Consider the following 20,582-nt stretch of genomic DNA (forward strand, 5'->3'; position numbering starts at 1 on the left):
AGGAGGCAGAAATGTTATTCTTCTGGATATAAAAGAAAAGTAGTAAAATTACAATTATAGACGATGAAAGGGTAGCTGGCATGGTTCTTTTAAAACCATTCTAAAGTTTGAATTATATAAAACAGGCAAAATAATGAAGTCCACAGCTGCATTTACATGGAAATTTTTTGGTAGGATTACTCTGCCTTTAGATTACCAGGCGTGTAGAAAAACAAAATTTTAGTTAAATCTACTTATAAAACTGCTCTTTACTACCAAGATAATCTCCTAGTAGGATTTTTCCACGACATGTTGGTTTTAATCCTGGAATTCAGAGCAGGTTTCATTTTGGCTTAGAGAATAGACTTTTTAATCAAGTATGACAATGTACAAACACGTCTATTACCAGACTTGATGGTCAGAGGGTAGCTCACAAATGTATTTCCAAAGAGTATTGTAAGATGTAAGACTTTACACATTAAAAAACGTAAATTGCTCACAACCAGCTCTTTAGAGGGTTTTAAGGAACAATGCAAAAGCCAGGGGCGACTTAAATACTAACAGCAAGTGGAAAAAAGCAAGTGGAACGGAAATAAAATATCAAAAAAGAAATTGCCTAATGAGATGATATTTTCAACTCTTTCCTTTTCCCCATGATATGCAGCCCTAATTTGGCTCCTAATTTGCAAGTCACACATAAACCCTTTTTCTATAGACTAGAACTATCTAGAGCTACTGGCCAAGAAGCAGAAAAGAAGAGGCACAGAGAATTTAGCTTAGAAATTTTTCTTTTTAAAAAGTAGGTATCCGTTCACGAGTGGCAATGGAGAAAAACAGAATAGGCTCAACGTTGAGATGTATTCATATCGACCTAGAAACCTATACATGTCTCTGCTCCTGGCGGCACAGTGGGAAGGCACAGAGACCCCCTAAATGGGACTGATTACCTGTGGTGTCCAGGTGAGGGAATAAACAAAGGTCATGAGGTATTTTCTTAACAGGCACTGTGGGCGGCAATCTGTCAACAGAGAAAATAAAACTATCAGGGACCACAAGCTTTAGAAGGAACTACTACATTCCAAAGTCTTCTCATAACTTAAAAGGGCTCTTCCAGAAATCTCAGCTAAGAGGACCATAGAATACAATGTGTGTATGGGAGCAATGCCAGTAAGACCAGATGAAAACAGCATTTCAGAAAAGTTGTTGTCCAGTTCTTTGGATGGCCCTAGAAAGCCTGAGACATCTGCCCCTGAGCGGCTGGCCCTGATCAGTGAGTTTCTCCCAGGTCGCTTCTGGCCTTATCTCTTGCTATGGAATTGTAATGCTGTCTTCAATTATATTTTAAACATGAAGAAACATTATCTTACATTTGATTAAAGTCAGACTTTTCCACTTCGATGTCTAATTGAAAACCACTTTCCACTAACCTTTGATTTCTGACTTCCGGGCCCGCGTGAGCCACGGCCACACTAAAAATAAGGCCTTAAAAGAAAATCTATAAACTGGCGTATCTTAAAATGTAACATAGGCTTATTCCAGGACAGAGCTCTGTTATAGTTCAGTAAAAATGTTGCTGAATAAATATGTGTTTTACAATGTAGCCTTAGGGGAAAAGAGGTGAACTAGGTTTCACAGGGGTGTCTAGGTTGGTGGCATAGAAACCACATGGTTGAAAAGCTCCTTAAGCTCAAAGTCAACCCTTACAAGAGTTCTTAGCAAGCCATCTATGGAGTGGTTCTCCAAGAGGGGTCCCCAGACCCACAGCCTTGACACTACCTGTGAACTCGTTAGAAATGCAGATTCTTGGGCCCCATCTGGGACATTCTGAATTAAAAATTTTGAGGATGGGGCCCAGAAATCTGTGTGCTCCAAGCTCTCTAAGTGACTGACGCATGGGAAAGGTGAGACCCGTTAATCCATGGGCTGTGCATTTAGGAGTGATGGATTCAAGTTTGGATTCAGTCACAGGCGTGTTATGAAATCTCTCTACTTCAACATCAGGCGGATAACATGGAGTCTGGTTATGAGCCAGATAAGCTGCATTTAGAAGCAAACCCACAAAAAAAACCCTACAGAACTGTTCTTCTCATTCAAATAGTGCAGTTACAGTTCAATTTCATTTTATTTAAATTTAAACTCGACTACTGCATGTGAAAAATGCTGTTTTCAGCTGTCTTTCCATCAGTATATTTTTACTTAAGAAAGCAGAATCACTTGGCATGGAATGTACATTTTGGCGTATTTTAAATATTTTTCAATATCTACAAATGTTACTAGCAGTCACAACTATTCAAAAACTCACTGCCTGCCTGGACACACTTTGCTAACACCCTCTTTCCACATAAAGTCACAACTGAAATGGGGGACACCCTCTTTCCACAGAAAATCACCATTGAAATGGGGGACAGGGCATAATTTGTATTTGTTCAGCCTACAACTTAAGGCCTACACTTCTTTTCAAATGGAATCTAATTTAATCTTTGTAAGTACCCCCAAATCATATTTTACAAGCCAGGGCACTGAGGGGCAGAGAACTAATGCCACTTGCTCAGGTTCACTCAGCAGAGCTGGGGTTGGACTGACGTTTTCTGCCTCCCAAGCCCGGGCTACTCTAGGAGAGGTGAGTAAGCAGCAGCATTCTGAGTGTGGTGAGGGGCTGCGAGTCAAAACGGCCACGTGGGGCCCCTGCAGACGCTGAGAACTATGGACACAGACAGCCGTTTCTCTCAGTGTGCAGGTCTGGGGCACTCTCCAGGTATGTCGAAGTGGAATAAAAAGTGAGCCATGGGAATCTGGATTGTGAGTGCCTTGGGGAGCAGGCACTGTGTCTTGCACATAACAGGTACGTAACAAATAACAGCCACTATGTTTTACTGCTACCTCTACTAGGGTGCTATTTGTTAGATAATTCCAATAAAAACAACCACGCTTCCCATCCTCCATAAAGACACTACAGTTTATCGGTATACAGTACAGTCTGGCAGGGAAAAAAGCACGTACTGTTTCTCTGGTTGCACAACTGCAATCTTTCTCTTCTTTTGTGCTGTAGAAAAGGCAAAAGGGAAAAAGAAAATCAGCTTTGTTAGTGGGGCAAGTCCATTTTTAAAAATAGTTTATAAAGCAAAGAGGTACCCATTTTAAAGTAGCAATTTAAATGCTGAAAAGTTATGTCATTCACACCACAATTTCCTATCAGTTTTTTTCTAGCATAGGATAGACGTTAACTCGCCAGATGTCAGATCTTAGTATGACTTAGTTCATTTAATCTTATCATTACACTAGCTACTTTATTTTTAAATGTGCCTTTAAGAAAGCAAAAGAGTACACCTGTTGTACCTCACATAAGCACACATGTTCAGATCAATTGTTGCAAGCAGTTATCCAGAATGATTTTTTTCCAATAAAAATTGGGATGAAGCAAATCATGTTACTGTCACAGCACACTCCCAAGGTGCTGTCAGAGGCATGCATTTCAACTAAAACATGTTATTCACAAAAGGAGAACCAGTAGCTTGCAAATATGCCTGGTCAAATATTGACATAAATGAGCAAATAGTGATTTCTTTGGATAAGAACATTTCCAGTTTATATTTATAACTGATTCGGATCACCTTAACAAAAATAGACCAAAGCTTTTGGCACCTACTAACTTTGGCTCGGATAATCCTACATCTTCCAACATAAGCATAAATTAATTCCAACAAAACTTCTAAAGCTGCTAGAGTCTGGCAGGTTTGGAGTTGGAGTTTGCCTCTTTAAAGCAAAATGTATGTGCAAGAAATGCAAGCAAAAATAAAGAAAAATACTCAATAAGATCCCGCCTACTCTTGACTATCTGATATTCGATTCCAGTTACTACTACAAAAAGGTCCACACTTAGGATCTCTCAGATGAAAAGTGAGTTTGGAATACTTGTCTCCCCTGGTCTTTGTGAACGGGGTGGGGACGCCTGACCCCCTGGGAAAGAGCCAAGCACAACAGACAGATCCAAAATCCTAAAGAAGGAGGAGACTTTACAGTGTTCACCTTAACCTGTATGTGATTGTGCTCCAGAAAAACCCAAAGCACTTGCACCCTCCCAAATCCATGTGAAGCGGGGAGGAAGAGGATCTAGGACACCAGGTTCTGTTTGAGGGACAACAAGGACAGAGGGGATTGGAACCCCAACCCCAGGACAACACTTAGGTTGGGGAGAATCTATTGGCCATGCTGGCTGAGCAAGGTCAGAATCTGCAGCTTTTTTTTTTTTTTTTTTGAGACAGAGCGGAGTATCGCTCTGTCACTCAGGCTGGAGTGCAGTGGCGTGATCTCAGTTCACTGCAACCTCAGCCTCCCGGATTCAAGTAATTGTCGTGCCTCAGCCCTCCAAGTAGCTGGAATGACAGGCATGCACCACCAAGCCTGGTTAATTTTTCGTATTTTTAGTAGAGATGGGGTTGTGCCGTGTTGGTCGGGCTGGTCTCGAGCTCATGACCTCAGGTGATCCACCCGCCTCGGCCTCCCAAAGTGCTGAGATTACAGACGTGAGCCACCACGCCTGGCCAGAATCTGCATCATTTTAAGAGACAAGGGAAAAGAATGTCCCTGGGACTAAAATAATTATTGTACACTCAATGTTTTAGAAATATTTTTAAGTAAGGGGAAATGATTACTCCAACTGAACCAGATCCGTTGAGCAGGATGGTTTAGGAAAAGGAGAATCCCATAGAATCCAGCTGTCTCTAATCTGAACTACCTGCTTATTTCACACACATAATGTCCTCTGGTGCTCTTAATAATGCTAACTAGAGGAGCTCTGAAATGCTGTCGCCATCAGGGAATGTGACGTCAGCTACGCAATGGATCTGTGTTTCCAGCAACGTTGTGAGAGTCTACAGAAGTGGCCACACAACAGGCTGTTAGGAAGAAGTAAAGTTGGTGCCTAAATTCCATCAAGAAAACGACAGAGACGGAATCTCTTTAACAGTTAAAACCTGTTATCTCTAAGGACTCATCATTTTAAATAACACTTCTGATACGCATTAGGGTAGAATAATAAATGCAATGATTTATTAGGTTAGAAGATTTTTAAATGGTACCATTTTGGGATAATAACCTACAAAAATATGTTAAAACACACTGTTGGCCAGGCGCGGCCAAAGTGTAATCCCAGCACTTTGGGAGGCCAAGGCAGGTGGATCACTTGAGGTCAGAAGTGCGAGACCAGCCTGACCAACATGGTGAAACCCCGTCTCTACCAAAAATATAAAATTAGCTGGGCATGATGGTGCACGCCTATTATCTCAGCTACTTGGGAGGCTGAGGCAGGAGAATCACTTCAACCCGGAAGGTGGAGGTTGCAGAGAGCCGAGATAGCGCCATTGCACTCCAGCCTGGGCAACAAGAGTGAAACTCTGTCTTAAAAAAACAAACAAAAATTTTGCATGTATTTAAATGTGCATGTGTGTGTGTGCACTCATGTATGAATGAACGTGTACTGCTGGGTTGTTTAACTGTTAATATTGGTTATCTGGTATTTCTGTAACCAAAGGGATGTGTGGTAATACACTTTATAAAGTACAGTTGAAATATCAGCGATTAGTTAGTGCTAAGAGTAGGCTGTTTATTTTGTTTTATTTATTTTTTGAGACAGAGTCTCACCCTGTCACCCACGCTGGAGTCTACTGGTGCTTGGTTGCCATCTTGGTTCATTGCAGCACTGACCTCCTGGGCTCAGGCAATCCTCCTACCTCAGCCTCCAGAGTAGCTGGAGACATGTGCCACCCTGCTTGACTAATTTACTTATATATGTACTTCTTTTTTTATGTATATACAGTATCTCACTATGTTGCCCAGGCTGGTATCAAAATCCTGGGCTCAAGCATTCTCCTGCCTTGGCCTCCCGAAGTGCTGAGATTATAGGAATGAGGCACCGTGCCTAGCCTGGTTAAGTGTTTATAAGAATGTCAGTATATTATTGGAACCAATTATGATTCTGTTAGGAGAAGCTACATGAGAAAAATCAGTTCTTTTAAAGAAATGATAACACAATAATATAGTATCTAACTTATTTTTTCACATCAAAACAATGAATTGTATAAAAAACTGAGAGTGATGATTTCAGATATTTGTCCTCTACCTCTCTGTGACTTTCAACTGTTCTTCACTGTTAAAGTTTGTCAACCTGTGACATCATCTCATGCAAACACTTAAAGATTAAGTGAGATCATGAAAACATGGGTTCTTGGTGGAAAATCAAAAATCTTATTTGTTATTTAGAACTTGGTTATAATTTCTTTATGAAGCTGCCAATTTATTCACAAAGATCACTGGTGTCATCCACCCCCACCCCCCTCAACTGAGAACCACTTACAGACTGTTTTGTGTGGTGTAGTCAAAGGATAAGAATTGGCTTCACACCAGCCCACTGGAAAGATGTCCATGGATTCCACATCAACAATGACCTCTGGAACAGGAGTCTGCAGCCCTGCATGGGAAGAAGTTGAAACAAGAGGTACAAACAGATCTTACCAACAAAGAAACAGAAGGACAACAATAATAGAGCATCCCAACATGGTGAAAAACATTCCTTTATACATTAAAAAACAAAAACAAAATAGCAGCCGTATGGAAGAGACGACTTTAGAGGAGTCTTTAGTCTTATCACAGACACAATTGCTTGAAATATAAAAAGGCAGAAATAAAAGGGGTTCAAATAAAATGAAGGTTTGGGAAAAGAGAGATACTCCGCCCTAAAAGTAAAAGAGGAAGGACTGTAGGAAAAGATCGGCATCAGAGCAGGATTGGCTGAAAGAGAAAACAAGCATCCCCCTTTCCTAAGAACAGCTCTGGGGTTAAGGGAATGTATCAGAGCTTGGGGTAGGACCTCAGGGCCCACATCTAAGCCTTCATGATATGCTCCACCTAACACCACGTAAAGGCAACCTTCAATGAAAGAAAGTCAAGCATCACAGCTAAATGGAACCAGTAAAACTCAAAAACAAGGTTTATGAGCAGTGTACATGGACAAGGCCCTTCTCTAGGAAACTTGTCAACTTATCAGTTTGGAGTTACTTTGTTTTGAACTCAGTTTGTGGCCTGTAGACTTTGGCCATGTCATGGAAAAGTCACTTATGTAGCAATGTCTAAAAGATCCCACTAAAATGTGGGACCTGATGACTATCACATCCTATTTCATAATTACAGTCATGCCTTGTGATGACCTGGCTTCACAGCCACAAAACTCTGAAAAAGACAAGAAGTCTGGATTTAACAGCAGCAAAAGTTTCAAGGAGCTCTGGCTACACAGAGAATAAAATTGGAACTAGTCATCAAGAAGAAAATTCGACACCAAATCAATAGTTAAGAAAAAAACACTTTGAACCAGGAATCAAGAGATAAGAGCCCCACTAATAGACAGTGATCCATGGACTCTGACCTCTTAATTAGATGATGACCTATGGACTCTGACCCCTTAATCCAGCCCTGCTTGGTTTCCTCATTGAGAATCAAGATGAAGATAACACAGTGGCCGGGTGCAGTGGCTCATGACTGTAATCCCAGCACTTTGGGAGGCCAAGGCAAGCAAATTGCTTGAGCCTAGGAGTTCAAGATCAGCCTGAGTACCTCATCTCTACAAAAAATACAAAATTAGCCTGGCATGGGGGCATGCACCAGTAGTCCCAGCTACTCAGGAGGCCGAGGCAGGAGGATTGCTTGAGTCTAGGAGTTTGAGACCAGCCTGACCAACATGAAGAAACCTTGTCTCTACAAAAAATACAAAATTAGCCTGGCGTGGTAGCAGGCACCTGCAGTCCTAGCAACTTGGTAGGCTGAGGTGGGAGGACTGCTCATGTCTGGGAGGTCGAGGTTGCAGTGAGCAGTGATTGCACCATTGCACTCTGGCCTAAGTGACAGAGCGAGACACTGTCAGAAAGAAAAGAAAAGAAAATAAAGAGACAGAGAGAGGGAGGGAGGGAGGGAGGAAGGAAGGAAGGGGGAAAGAGGGAGGGAGGAAGGAAGGGAGGGAGGGAGGGAGGAAAGAAAATAACGTGGTGAGCCCCATTACCATCCATGTCATCTCAGGACATCTGAAGAATTTTGAATCACATCCTCCCTCCTCACCAAAAGGGTAACTTCATGAAGCTAAATGCCAACAACCAAACACAAAATGGTCCTAAATCTGGTGCGAGCTCCACCAGCTCTGACTTTTCATCGTCAAGTAGACATGGTGAAGATGGAGTATGTTAGTTGCTAAACGTGGGGTCCCAATTTAGAGTTAAGCCAATATATTGGCGTATCTCAGGTGCTCTGAACATGGACAGCAGGTGCTTATATACACATACTATCATCACCATTCATCATTTGGAACTTTTGATTGGTTCTCAAATCAATTATCACGACTGTCAGTCTTAACTTTTTAAATGTTTAATTCCCCTGTAATTAAAGAATATGGAATTTAAAGGAATGCTAGGAGGTTCACAGGGCTTATTTTTGAACCACGTTAAATAAATAGACATTGTTTCTGTCTAATATTATAAGACTTGACCAACATTTAACCTAATTGCTAAAGGAATCAAACAAGAAAGAATATGTTCAAAACAGACAAAATGTAAAGAGACTCTCCCCAGAGGCATCCAATGTGGAAGTGCCTCTGCCCGTCCTGAAGGGTGTGGGATTGATTCCCCAGAGTCCGACAAAGCGGGTCCCCGGGCAGGTTCCTGGTACACAAGGTCATTTTCTCCTCTGCAGACCCAAAGAGCATTTGTTTCTTAGCTACTCAAAAATTTTGCTAATAGGTTAGATTCCTCTACTAAATATATTTATATTTCCAGATTTATATTTAGCTACAAATAAGATTTTCAAGGTCATTAAAAGTAGTACTTCAAAAGGAAGCATAAAAGTAACTTTATATTGGGAGGCTGAGGCGGGTGGATCACCTGAGGTCAGGAGTTCAGGACCAGCCTGCCCAATATGGCAAAACCCCATCTCTACTAAAAATACAAAAAATTAGCTGGGCATGGTGGAGGGTGCCTGTAATCCCAGCTACTTGGGAGGCTGAGGCAGGAGACTCACTTGAACTTGGGAGGTGGAGGTTGCAGTGAGCCGAGATCACACCACTGCACTCCAGACTGGGCAACAAGAGCAAAATTCCATCTCAAAAAAACAAAAAAAAAAAAGTAACTTTATGGCTTATTCCTTCCTAAATTACAACTTTCATCTTCCAATGTTCTGCTAATTCAAACATCACACCGTATTACGGCTTTAACATATACACTTCAGTACAATGTATACATTAGTATATTGCTAGGGCCGTCTTTACCATACTTTAGAATCCTTTGATCATGTTTCCCATTCAATTAAACAAGTATTCATGAGGTCAGATGTGTCGGCTACCTTTCCCTCAAGAAGGTTACAGTTCTGCCTTCTCCCACCCCAAATATATCCCACTAAGGCATCTATTAAATAAGAACTGATGGAAAAGTCAGTTATTTATCACCAGGGTAAGTGTTTCTGACCCTGAACAAATCCCATTCCAAATAATGGGTACCAAGTCTTCATTTCCCTTTCTGAAGCTTATGAGTCTACACTTATCTGGCTGGACTCAGACTAATTATTTTCCAAGATAGGAGACCCAATAGCATGCAAAATAATCCATTAAAAGAATGTCCACAATGCTTCTCCTTGATTATTTGAGGATTGCCAAAAGTACAAAGGCAAAGCTCAATGTTCCACTGAAGACCTTTATCATTTTATAGAAAAATCCTGACACATTGCTTCTCGGCCTTTTGGCTAAGATCAAGCGAAAAATCCCCGACAAACAACACAAGACCACGTTCAATCTCTTGACTGGCTAAGCTGCATCCAGTCAGTATGGATTCTACTTGTTTATTTTTATCCAGAACCTTCGTCTCAAAAACCATGAGGAAGCTTAATTCCCCATCTATGGGAAAGCGCTTAAGTAAATCTGGGTATATCCATATGAAGGAATATTCTGCAGCTATAAAAAAGAATCAGACACCTCTTAATATACTCAGATGTACAGATCTCCAAGATGCATTGCCGAGTATAAAAGGCAGGGTACAGAACACTGTGCATATATAGTATGCTACCATCTGTTTAAAAGGGGGAAATAACATATATTCATATGTGCATAAAATAAATCTGGAAGGAAATGCAAAATACTAACACAGTGGGTGTCCACAGGGAAAGGAACCAGGTGGCTGGAAGCCGGGGCATAGGAGTGGAGGGAGAATCTGACCCAAGATAAACCTTTATGATTTTTTGGCCTTTGTGAATGAGTTACCTATTTTACAACCAAGGCCTCCACAATCACCACCAATGTAACAACACAACCAAAGACACCCAGAGAAGAAAGTAAGACTCTTATACATAAATACGGTATTGCCATAGAGGTCAGATTAATGAGGGGCCAATTACCATGAAGGAAAATAAAACTAAACAGCAATCAGCATTTCAGTTTCTAAGAGAACAAAGACTTTCTGTACTCACAAACTAAATTCATAACAGATTTCTGAGAATCCCTTTGGAACCTTAACGAGTTCTGCAGCTTGCTACCCCTTGTCCTCGGTTCAGCAGAACACAGAGGTCTGTCTACCTGGTGCCCTCACTGCAACCGCACCATGGGTCCACCCAGCTGATGACACAGGGGACTGTAATCGAGACAGTGACTTATGCTACCCAGAGCCCCAGGATGAAAAAGGGAGATGCTTATGGCTTAGGAGGACACCTGAGTGTCTTCCTAGGAACACAATTCTATCAAACTCCTAAAATTACGTAATTACTTCACTCCCAGCGAATCATAGGAGACAGCGCAAGCATGCATGAGCTTGGGGTGAGAGATGCCACTGGGCAGCAGAGGCAAGAGGGACCCAGGGCGAGGGAGGCTACAAGCCCACTGCGAGGAGGCAAATGGGTTCCACCTCCTTCAGGAAGAAAATCGGAACAACTGCTTCGGCTCAGTTAAAGGCTGGAATAAGAAGAAGGAAAAGAAGTATTTAAGGGAACACGCTAACTTTGCCTAATAAATGTCCCCACTGAAAGTTAAAGGGCATGGCAAATGCTGACAGGCTCGAGTGTGAGACGAACAGAAAAACACCAGCAGAATGCAAAGCCAGTGTGAGTGCCCACAAGCAAGACCTGGATGCTGGAAGCCCCACCTGCCCTCTGGGCCTGTTCCCTTTGCAGATGCCCATCAAGAAGCCCAGCGCACAGAGCCTCCCTGGGTCAGCTCTGGAGCCGAAGGCCTGGGAAAACAAAAACAAAAACAAAAACAGTGGGCAAAACTGGTGGGCAGGATCAAGATATCATAGGAAACAGGCTGAAGGAAACCACACAAATGGGATTAGACAAGTATGTGGGGAGGGGGGATGGAGAGAGAGAGGAGAGAGACCCACACAGTAGCAAACACAGTGCTTACTCCATTCCAAGCATTCAGTCCTCACAACAACCCTAAGAGATAGGGGGTGTTTCCATCCCCATTTCACAGATCAGTAAACTGAGGCACAGGAAGAAATCCAGCGGCCGGTAAGTGGCAGCTGAAGGATTTAAACCTGGGCAGTCCAGCTCCAGAGCCTTAGAAAGCACCTGGGGTGGGCGGCTATCTTTTTCCTTCCTTGTTTTTATTTCTGGGTTGGGGGGTATGTGTCTAGCATCTGTCTCTTTCCTGTTAGGGCCCCACACAGTTTTTGCAAAATTCCCACCATGTAGTAGATGTCGCCTGCTGCTACAGGAGAAGCCAGGTCAACCCCGGACCTGCAGGCAGATGAGGGCAGGTTTGGGACCCCTTCAGTGAGAACGTGCTCACCGGGAAGTCACATGCATCACAACGGCAGCTGGAAAACCTGAACTTTGCTGTGGTTCCTGCTGCAGAGCCTTCTGGAGAGGTGATTCCCTGGCCTCTGGTCAATAGTCTTCCCAAATCATTCCCAATGGACTTATGACAGCCAGAGCCAGTCCTGCTGCTGGCCCCCAAAACCTAACAGAGCACCAGCCTTCCGAAAAAACACCTGTGGCAGGATTAAACGCCTCTTCCCCGAGACAGCTCCTGCAGGTCACCTGCTTTAACTGTCTGGAAAATACTGTTTCTGTATTCTCATCTGCTGAAGCAGCTTCTCCCTCTAAGGTTTCATACAGGCCATACTTCTTCTTTGTAAAGGTTTTAAAACCACCCACCCCGGCTTGAAATGTAATTATTTTCACGTTTACATGTTCCCTTGTTTCAATTTTGCAAGTATCTCCAAAATGCGTAGTAACTACCTGATCTTTTTGCCAGTTACGGAAAAATTTAAGGGGCTGTGTTCTGCACCTGGTCCCCTAAACATACGAGGTGGGCTCAGACGGGTTTCTCTGAACCACACCATTGTTCCACACCTGGTCTCCTAAACATACGAGGTGGGCTCAGATGGGTTTCTCTGAACCACACCATGCATTCCCCATTTGACCTACTGGAGTGCTTTAGAAATGTGCATTCTAATAGGACCCCATTGACTGGGATGTGGAGGGCAGTTTGCTGGAACTCAGTCAGTCAGTCATAGAGACAAACCAGTCAAGGAGTTTCTGAATTTTAGCTTCCAGTATAAAAGATCTCACTGTCCCCAAATTCGGTTGGCCAAACAGCAGTTCTTAATGGACCGCTGTATCTTAAATCGCTATTTTGTTCAGGAATACACATTTTATTTCTTCCTCATATCTACTCAGCAAACGCCGAGTGAGCAAAAGTGCACAGGACCGCCTGTAAAAACACGGTGCTTTGTCAGGTGCATGGAGAGGAGCAGAGCCCTGTGGGACAGTGTCCAGCACCAAGAACCAAATCAGGAGGCTTGCAGACACAAGTGCTCCTTTCAGCTGGAGCACAGGCTCCCGCAGGTGGCAAATCTGAAAAGAAAAGTGCTGCCTAATAATACTATCAGCAATCTCCATTTACTAAGCAATGACTACCATGTGCTAACATGACTCTTACACTCTATCGATGTTCATCCACTTGCCACCATCCTATAAGAGACTCTATCACTCGCTGTTTTATACAGCTGTACAAATAAAAAAGATTTTACACTCAGAAAGTGCCAAGTTCACACATCCAGGAAGCATATTAGCCTACAGAGGATGGGTTGCTGAGTGTCATGTTATGGAATTTAGTCTCTACTTCATAGCAAAGACCTGGAACCAAGCCAAATGTCCATCAACGATAGACAGGATAAAGGAACTGTGGCACACACACACCATGGAATACTATGCAGCCATAAAAAAGAATGAGTTCATGTCCTTTGCAGGGACATGATGAAGCTGGAAGCCATCATTCTCAGCAAACTAACACAGGAACAGAAAACCAAACACCACATGTTCTCACTCATAAGTGGGAGCTGAACAATGAGAACACACGGACACAGGGAGGGGAAGCATCACACACTGAGGCCTGTCAGGGGGTGGGGGTAAGGAGAGGGAGAGGATTAGGACAAATACCTAATACATGTGGGGCTTAAAACCTAGATGACGGGTTGACAGGTGCAGCAAACCACCACGGCACATGTATACCTATGTAATAAACCTGCGCAGTCTGCACACATATCCCAGAACTTAAAGTAAAATTAAAAAATTAAGAAAAAAAAGAAACACAGACCTACTGTGTATTAGGGGGAAGGCAATGCCTGTATTTTACAGAAATAACCTCAAAGCCCCATGAAGAGGGCAGAGAGAACAGGTAGGAGGTGGCTGAAATCACACACCCAGGGAGGAGGGCCTGAGTGCAATGTGGGGGCCGGAAGAGGACAGGTGGAGGTACGGTCTGAAGTGACTCATGGGTTGTGGGGGGGTGGTGGGAGGGCAGGAATTATTGTAGAGTTTCTAACTTCGAGGACGCCGTGGCTTCCGACTTGGATGAATAACGGCATCACTCGTCAGACAGGACGTTCACGGAGAAGAGCAGAGACGGGTTCTGCCGGTTCTGCCGGTGAGTTCTGTCCTGGAAATGCTGCTGCCACGTGGAGATGTTTTGCAGGGGATGGAAAAGGAGTTGTGAGTGCGATGCCATGGGTGCGGGCACTCAGATCCGTGCGTGACGCCATGGGCGCGGGCACTCAGATCCGTGCGTGACGCCATGGGCGCGGGCACTCAGATCACACCATGGGTGCGGGCACTCAGATCCGTGTGTGACGCCATGGGCGCGGGCACTCAGATCCGTGCGTGATGCCATGGGCGCGGGCACTCAGATCCGTGCGTGACGCCATGGGCGCGGGCACTCAGATCCGTGCGTGACGCCATGGGCGCGGGCACTCAGATCCGTGCGTGACGCCATGGGCGCGGGCACTCAGATCCGTGCGTGACGCCATGGGCGCGGGCACTCAGATCCGTGCGTGACGCCATGGGCGCGGGCACTCAGATCCGTGTGTGACGCCATGGGCGCGGGCACTCAGATCCGTGTGTGATGCCATGGGCGCGGGCACTCAGATCCGTGTGTGATGCCATGGGCGCGGGCACTCAGATCCGTGTGTGACGCCATGGGCGCGGGCACTCAGATCACACCATGGGTGCGGGCACTCAGATCCGTGTGTGACGCCATGGGCGCGGGCACTCAGATCCGTGCGTGACGCCATGGGCGCGGGCACTCAGATCCGTGTGTGATGCCATGGGCGCGGGCACTCAGATCCGTGTGTGACGCCATGGGCGCGGGCACTCAGATCACACCATGGGTGCGGGCACTCAGATCCGTGTGTGACGCCATGGGCGCGGGCACTCAGATCCGTGTGTGACGCCATGGGCGCGGGCACTCAGATCCGTGCGTGACGCCATGGGCGCGGGCACTCAGATCCGTGTGTGACGCCATGGGCGCGGGCACTCAGATCCGTGTGTGATGCCATGGGCGCGGGCACTCAGATCCGTGTGTGATGCCATGGGCGCGGGCACTCAGATCCGTGTGTGACGCCATGGGCGCGGGCACTCAGATCACACCATGGGTGCGGGCACTCAGATCCGTGTGTGACGCCATGGGCGCGGGCACTCAGATCCGTGCGTGACGCCATGGGCGCGGGCACTCAGATCCGTGCGTGACGCCATGGGCGCGGGCACTCAGATCCGTGCGTGACGCCATGGGCGCGGGCACTCAGATCCGTGTGTGACGCCATGGGCGCGGGCACTCAGATCCGTGTGTGACGCCATGGGCGCGGGCACTCAGATCCGTGTGTGACGCCATGGGCGCGGGCACTCAGATCCGTGTGTGACGCCATGGGCGCGGGCACTCAGATCCGTGCGTGATGCCATGGGCGCGGGCACTCAGATCCGTGCGTGACGCCATGGGCGCGGGCACTCAGATCCGTGCGTGACGCCATGGGCGCGGGCACTCAGATCCGTGTGTGATGCCATGGGCGCGGGCACTCAGATCCGTGTGTGATGCCATGGGCGCGGGCACTCAGATCCGTGTGTGACGCCATGGGCGCGGGCACTCAGATCCGTGTGTGACGCCATGGGCGCGGGCACTCAGTTCCGTGTGCACAGCATGACCGTCCAAAGCCACAGAGAAAGACGAGGCCACGCTGGGCACAGATGGCTGAAGAGCAGGACTGGGGGATTCTAACCTCTACATCTGAGAAAAGCAGAGCGAAGAAGAGGCCGAGAAAAGTCATCTGGGGAGGAGCTGACGGTGGGAAGGAAGCCAGCCCTGCCACCCCAGGACTGTGCAGAAGATGAAGGAGACAGAGGAGCAACCAAGGAAGGGCAAGCATTGCCACGAGGAAAGGAGTGGGAACGTCCAGAAACAGAAGTCACCAAGGGTGGTAGAGAAATGTACTGAAAAGAAAACATCACGAGTAAAAAGCAAGAAACAATCAACCAAAGCAGGAGATGGATAATATATGCGATCCTTCTTAACAAGAGGTTAAGAAAATGTCCAGCATCTTCCGGCCACCACTCTTACGAACACAGGCCACTGCAGCAGGTGAAGAGAGGACAGTGGCCCCGCCAGGTTGGGGAACTTCCCCTGTGGGTTGCTGTGCTGCATTCCTGTCTTGGATGCTGGGTACAAATGAAGCAAGTGGAGAAGGAAAGGCCAAAGGGAAGACAATGCAAGCAGGCAAACCTTCTGGGCTAAAGAGCTAGGACAGCACACCGAACTGCTGGACCAATGTATTTGTCCCGTAAAAAAAGGACTGGAAATGAATAGAAAGTCACTTGGTTTGTGGAAAGGCAGAGCTGTGAGTGTGGGAGCCAGTGTGTGCGGCCACAATGCTAGAGACCTAAGACTGAAAGTAAATTGTATTATATGAACAATATTCACAGTTACAGACATGATGACCTGCAGCAGAACACTGACCTACGAGAAGGCACTGCCTCCTTTCTGGAACACTGGCCCCATCATCATCAATCACCCTTGCTAACTACCAGTGGTTTCTGAGAGCTTAAAATTCTTTTCAAATATGCACTTAAAATGATATTACATTAATCTCATGCAGTTTATTCATTGCTCCCTCTTCAAAAACAGCCCCTTTAGAGACACGTAAAGAATGAATCAACTTCAAGAGAAGTCAGATATTAACTAGAATCATTTTAATTACCTAAAAGTGGTCAATCAGTCTAGTGTTGAAAAGACTTCAAATCAATTTAATGCACGAAAATAACTAATAAAATTGTTACAAAGTACTTTATAAATTTAAAGTGTCAAATAAATGGCCTATAATCGGAATAATCATCATTAGATAAAAAAATTTAACAGCCACAAATTGACCATGATGAATCTCTATCATTTTATTCCCAACATGGAGGAAAGGAAACACTAGATAGATAAAACTGAAATAATGAGAGTTAAGTGCCATTAAGCTGTCACTCTGAAAGGTCAGTGCTCAGTAAGGGCCAAATTCAAAACCAAAACCAAAATTCAAGCAAGACCCAGGAAACTGACTGGAATTTTACTTTATTTGTATGCAATATCTTTTGTAAGTAATGAAAAAGATGCATGATTTTGAGCAATAATTACAGGTAATATACTATTCAACAAATAAGACTCAACAGACTGTTTACAAACACTTTTTAGAACAATGAATCAGGTCTGGAAAAACGATCAATGTATATTTTCTGATCTGTTTCCTAACACTAATTTTCATCACTACCCAATGAAAACACTCTGGGGAATAAGAAAAAGATCTGACATGAGCTGACTTCTATTTCTTTGCTAGAAAATAAAAAATATGTATTCAAAGAGAACAGGACAAAGAAGAAAATACTGCCCAAAATGTTAAATACACACTAAATGTTGTTCATCACTCTTTTTTAAGACGGGAAGCCGTAGGGTCTGGTGAATTAAGCAACAGAGAAAATGTCAAGAGCAATGGAATTGAACCCCAGGCAGATCTTAATAGCTTAGCTAGTTTCTCCACCTATAAAAATCAGGACACTCTTACTGCTGTTTGTGTTAGGTAATTAACAGTCATAAAGCAGGCTGAAAGTAGAAACTGCCAAATAAATAATGACTGCCAAAGAATTTTAACCATAATGCGCTAAGTAATAAGGATAAAACATGGGCTTTTAACTTGACCATTTTTGTTTTCTAATTAATAATGCAAACAACAGTCCGATCTTGTTAAGATGGCTCAGCATAGTGTTAGATAGCAAGTTAAATTTAGTCATTACAAAGTACAGAAGGAATCTTGCTTCTCCAAGAGCAGTTCACCCAACTCTAGGTGGAGCTGTGAAAATAAAGCCATGTTCTATTCCTGTAAGCTACAGAAATGTTACCACGTTGCCTGTGTCTACACTTTCGTAAGCTACAGAAATGTTACCACGTTGCCTGTGTCTACACTTTCGTAAATTCCAGAAAGGGGCCATTCTACTTGAAAACCTACTAAGCAATCAACTTTTTGGGAATTTCCATTTATTTCACATTGATTTTGGAACCCTAAACTTCAGTAATGTTTTAAACAATTTTCTGGGAATTGGCAACACAATGATGTCAGCCACAATGACTGTTTTCCACATTTCCCAATCCCCTGGACTACAGCATGTATGAGATTGTAGGCCTATTTAAGACCTTTGCAGACATTTTATAGATGCATAGTGAGGAAATAAAAATGGAGATCTGAGCACGAATTCTCTGATTTTCCTTCTAAACTTTTTATTCCAATCATGGTATTGAGTAAGTCATAAGATTTAAACTATGAACTAGGAGAGTTAACTTTATTTTACTATTCATATCTATTCATTTTTGCATATATACTTGAAATAACTACTGAGTATTATGAAATCCTAAGAAAAAACCCAAAGAATTACAAATCACAGAAAGATGGGAAAGCCTTGGAGATCAAATCCATTGTAGTTATTTATCACTGAAAACCCACCACCTGGAAAATATGGTTTTCTACTTAAATATAAAGTCTGATCAGGATTCTGTTCACAAAATACAGCATTATGTGAATTTTCTTGCACCTGTAAATATGCTATAGCTATAAAGGATAGTTTCAACATCACCGAACAAACAAGCCTAAATTCTGTTTATTAGACATTTGGGGAGAAAGTCATCCTCCAGGTACTATTTTGAGGAAGAATTAAACATCTACAAAAGAAATCAAAGTAAAGGATATAACCACATTAAAATACAAATGTACAATTTTGTCCTGATAATAACCAAGACCTGGAATCTCAGTTTTAGTGACTCACATTAATTTAATTGTGACATTTGCTTTTCTAATCATAGATGTAAAAAGACCACTGTGTTCCAAACATAATTATCTTGCCAGCATCTCATTGCATGAAATCATTAGTTAAGATGAGAGCCTCTGAATACATTTATATTTGATTAGTTTCACTTATTTAAGAACACGGAATAATTTAAGATCTGTTTAAATGAAAGAGAAGTAAGGTCCCTTCTGAGAAGGGCTGCATTCCTCCACACGTTGCCATTTCGACAAACTCTACATTCCCCCCAGCGACTGCTACCCCCAGCGAGTATGTACCTTCCAGGTGAAGCCACATTAGCCGCCCCTTCACACTCACAACGGAGGCCACACACAGTTCTCCTGGATTCCTGGGGTTCACAGCTTCAAGTTTCATGTTCTTTGTGAAACCTCGACTAAATGATGTCTGCAAGAGAAACGAGACCAACACTGAGCCAGTGCTGATGCAGCAGGACAAAGCTGGGCAGATGAAGAAAGAGAAAGAAATGCATGCACGCACATCTTACATCAACAAGACAGGCTCACGTATGTATCTGTCCTTCCCACCGTTCATGAAGAAAGAACCAGGTGGTCTTCATTTTTGTTTCCCAGAAATTAGAACTATGCCTAGCACATAGTACGTGCCTAATACTATTTGTTAAACGAGTGAGAGTATGAACTCATTCTCTTTCCAGTTCCATATGCCCCCTTCCTTCTTTCTTTTTTTTTTTTGAGATGGAGTCTGGCTCTGACGCCCAGACTGGAGTGCAGTGGCGTGATCTCGGCTCTCTGCCAGCTCCGCCTCCCGGGTTCACGCCATTCTCCTAACTCAGCCTCCCGAGTAGCTGGGACTACAGGCGCCTGCCACCATGCCTGGCTAATTTTTTGTATTTTTAGTAGAGACAGGGTTTCACCGTGTTAGCCAGGATAGTCTCGATCTCCTGGCCTTGTGATCTGCCTGCCTCGACCTCCCAAAGTGCTGGGATTACAGGCATGAGCCACCGCGCCCTGCCGCACCCTTCCTTCTATGGGATCACTGAAGTACACACCATTTCCTCCACCTTCCTATACCCATGATAACAGTTCAAGTGGGAACACAGAGTTTCCATCCGGCATCATTTTCCTTTACAGGAAATGGGAAAAATATCCTTTAGAATTTTTCATAGTAAAAGGCCGAGTGTGGTGGCTCATGTCTGTAATCCCAGCACTTTAGGAGGCCGAGGCAGGTGGATCACTTGAGGTCAGGAGTTCAAGACCAGCCTGGCTAACATGATGAAACTCCAACTCTACTAAAATACAAAAATTAGCTGAGCATGGTGGCACATGCCTGTAATCCCAGCTACTCTGGAGGCTGAGGCAGGAGACTCACTTGAACCCAGGGGGCAGAGGTTGCAGTGAGCTGAGATCTCACCACTGCACACCAGCCTGGGCGACAGAGACTCTGTCTCAAATGAAAAAAAAAAAAAAAAAAAAAAAAGATTTTTTCATAATAGTGTAGTTCTTTTTGATGATGAATTCTTGTGGTTTTCTTTTATTTGAAATTATCTTTATTTTCCCTTGTTCTTTTTGTTTATTGCTATTATTTTCCTTTGTTCTTTTTGTTTATTGCTAATTTTGTTTATTGCTATTGTTTATTGCTTTTTGTTTATTGCTATCTTTTTAAGATCACTTTAAACATTTTTACATAGAGTAAAATTCAGTCTTTTGGGTATACTGTTCTCTGAGGGTAGGGCTGTGAGACCAGTGAATTTCATTATGCAGCTACAACCACAATCAACACACAGAACCATCCCTTCACCCCCAAAATACCCTTGCATTGGGGCCCTTTGGTAATCAGTCCCTCCAAAGCACTCAATTCCTGGCAACCACCAATCTGTTTTCTGTTCTTATAATTTCCTTTGTATTTCTTTATATTCTCATTATGAGAAAATTTTCCTGTATAATTATAGTTCTTAAACTTTAGGATCA

General features: G+C 43.9%; 1 protein-coding gene across 10 annotated transcripts in view; it reads right to left on the minus strand.

The window, feature by feature from the left end:
• SFMBT2 (Scm like with four mbt domains 2) overlaps positions 1 to 20,582 on the minus strand; it is a 250,273-nt gene that overhangs the window by 40,811 nt on the left and 188,880 nt on the right. For all 10 annotated transcript variants that reach the window (XR_008492091.2, XR_008492092.2, XM_054436982.2 and 7 more), the window contains 4 exons: positions 18,915 to 19,041; positions 6,332 to 6,445; positions 2,980 to 3,022; positions 927 to 997 (listed from right to left, as the gene is read on the minus strand). Coding sequence is in view for 8 of the 10 variants with exons in the window: in XM_054436982.2 (XP_054292957.1) it covers positions 927 to 997; positions 2,980 to 3,022; positions 6,332 to 6,445; positions 18,915 to 19,041 (355 nt within the window). In the remaining 2 variants the exon portion in view is untranslated. The remainder of the gene's footprint in view (positions 1 to 926; positions 998 to 2,979; positions 3,023 to 6,331; positions 6,446 to 18,914; positions 19,042 to 20,582) is intronic.

This window comes from Pongo pygmaeus, chromosome 8 (assembly GCF_028885625.2).
Source record: "Pongo pygmaeus isolate AG05252 chromosome 8, NHGRI_mPonPyg2-v2.0_pri, whole genome shotgun sequence".
Lineage (NCBI taxonomy): Eukaryota > Metazoa > Chordata > Mammalia > Primates > Hominidae > Pongo > Pongo pygmaeus.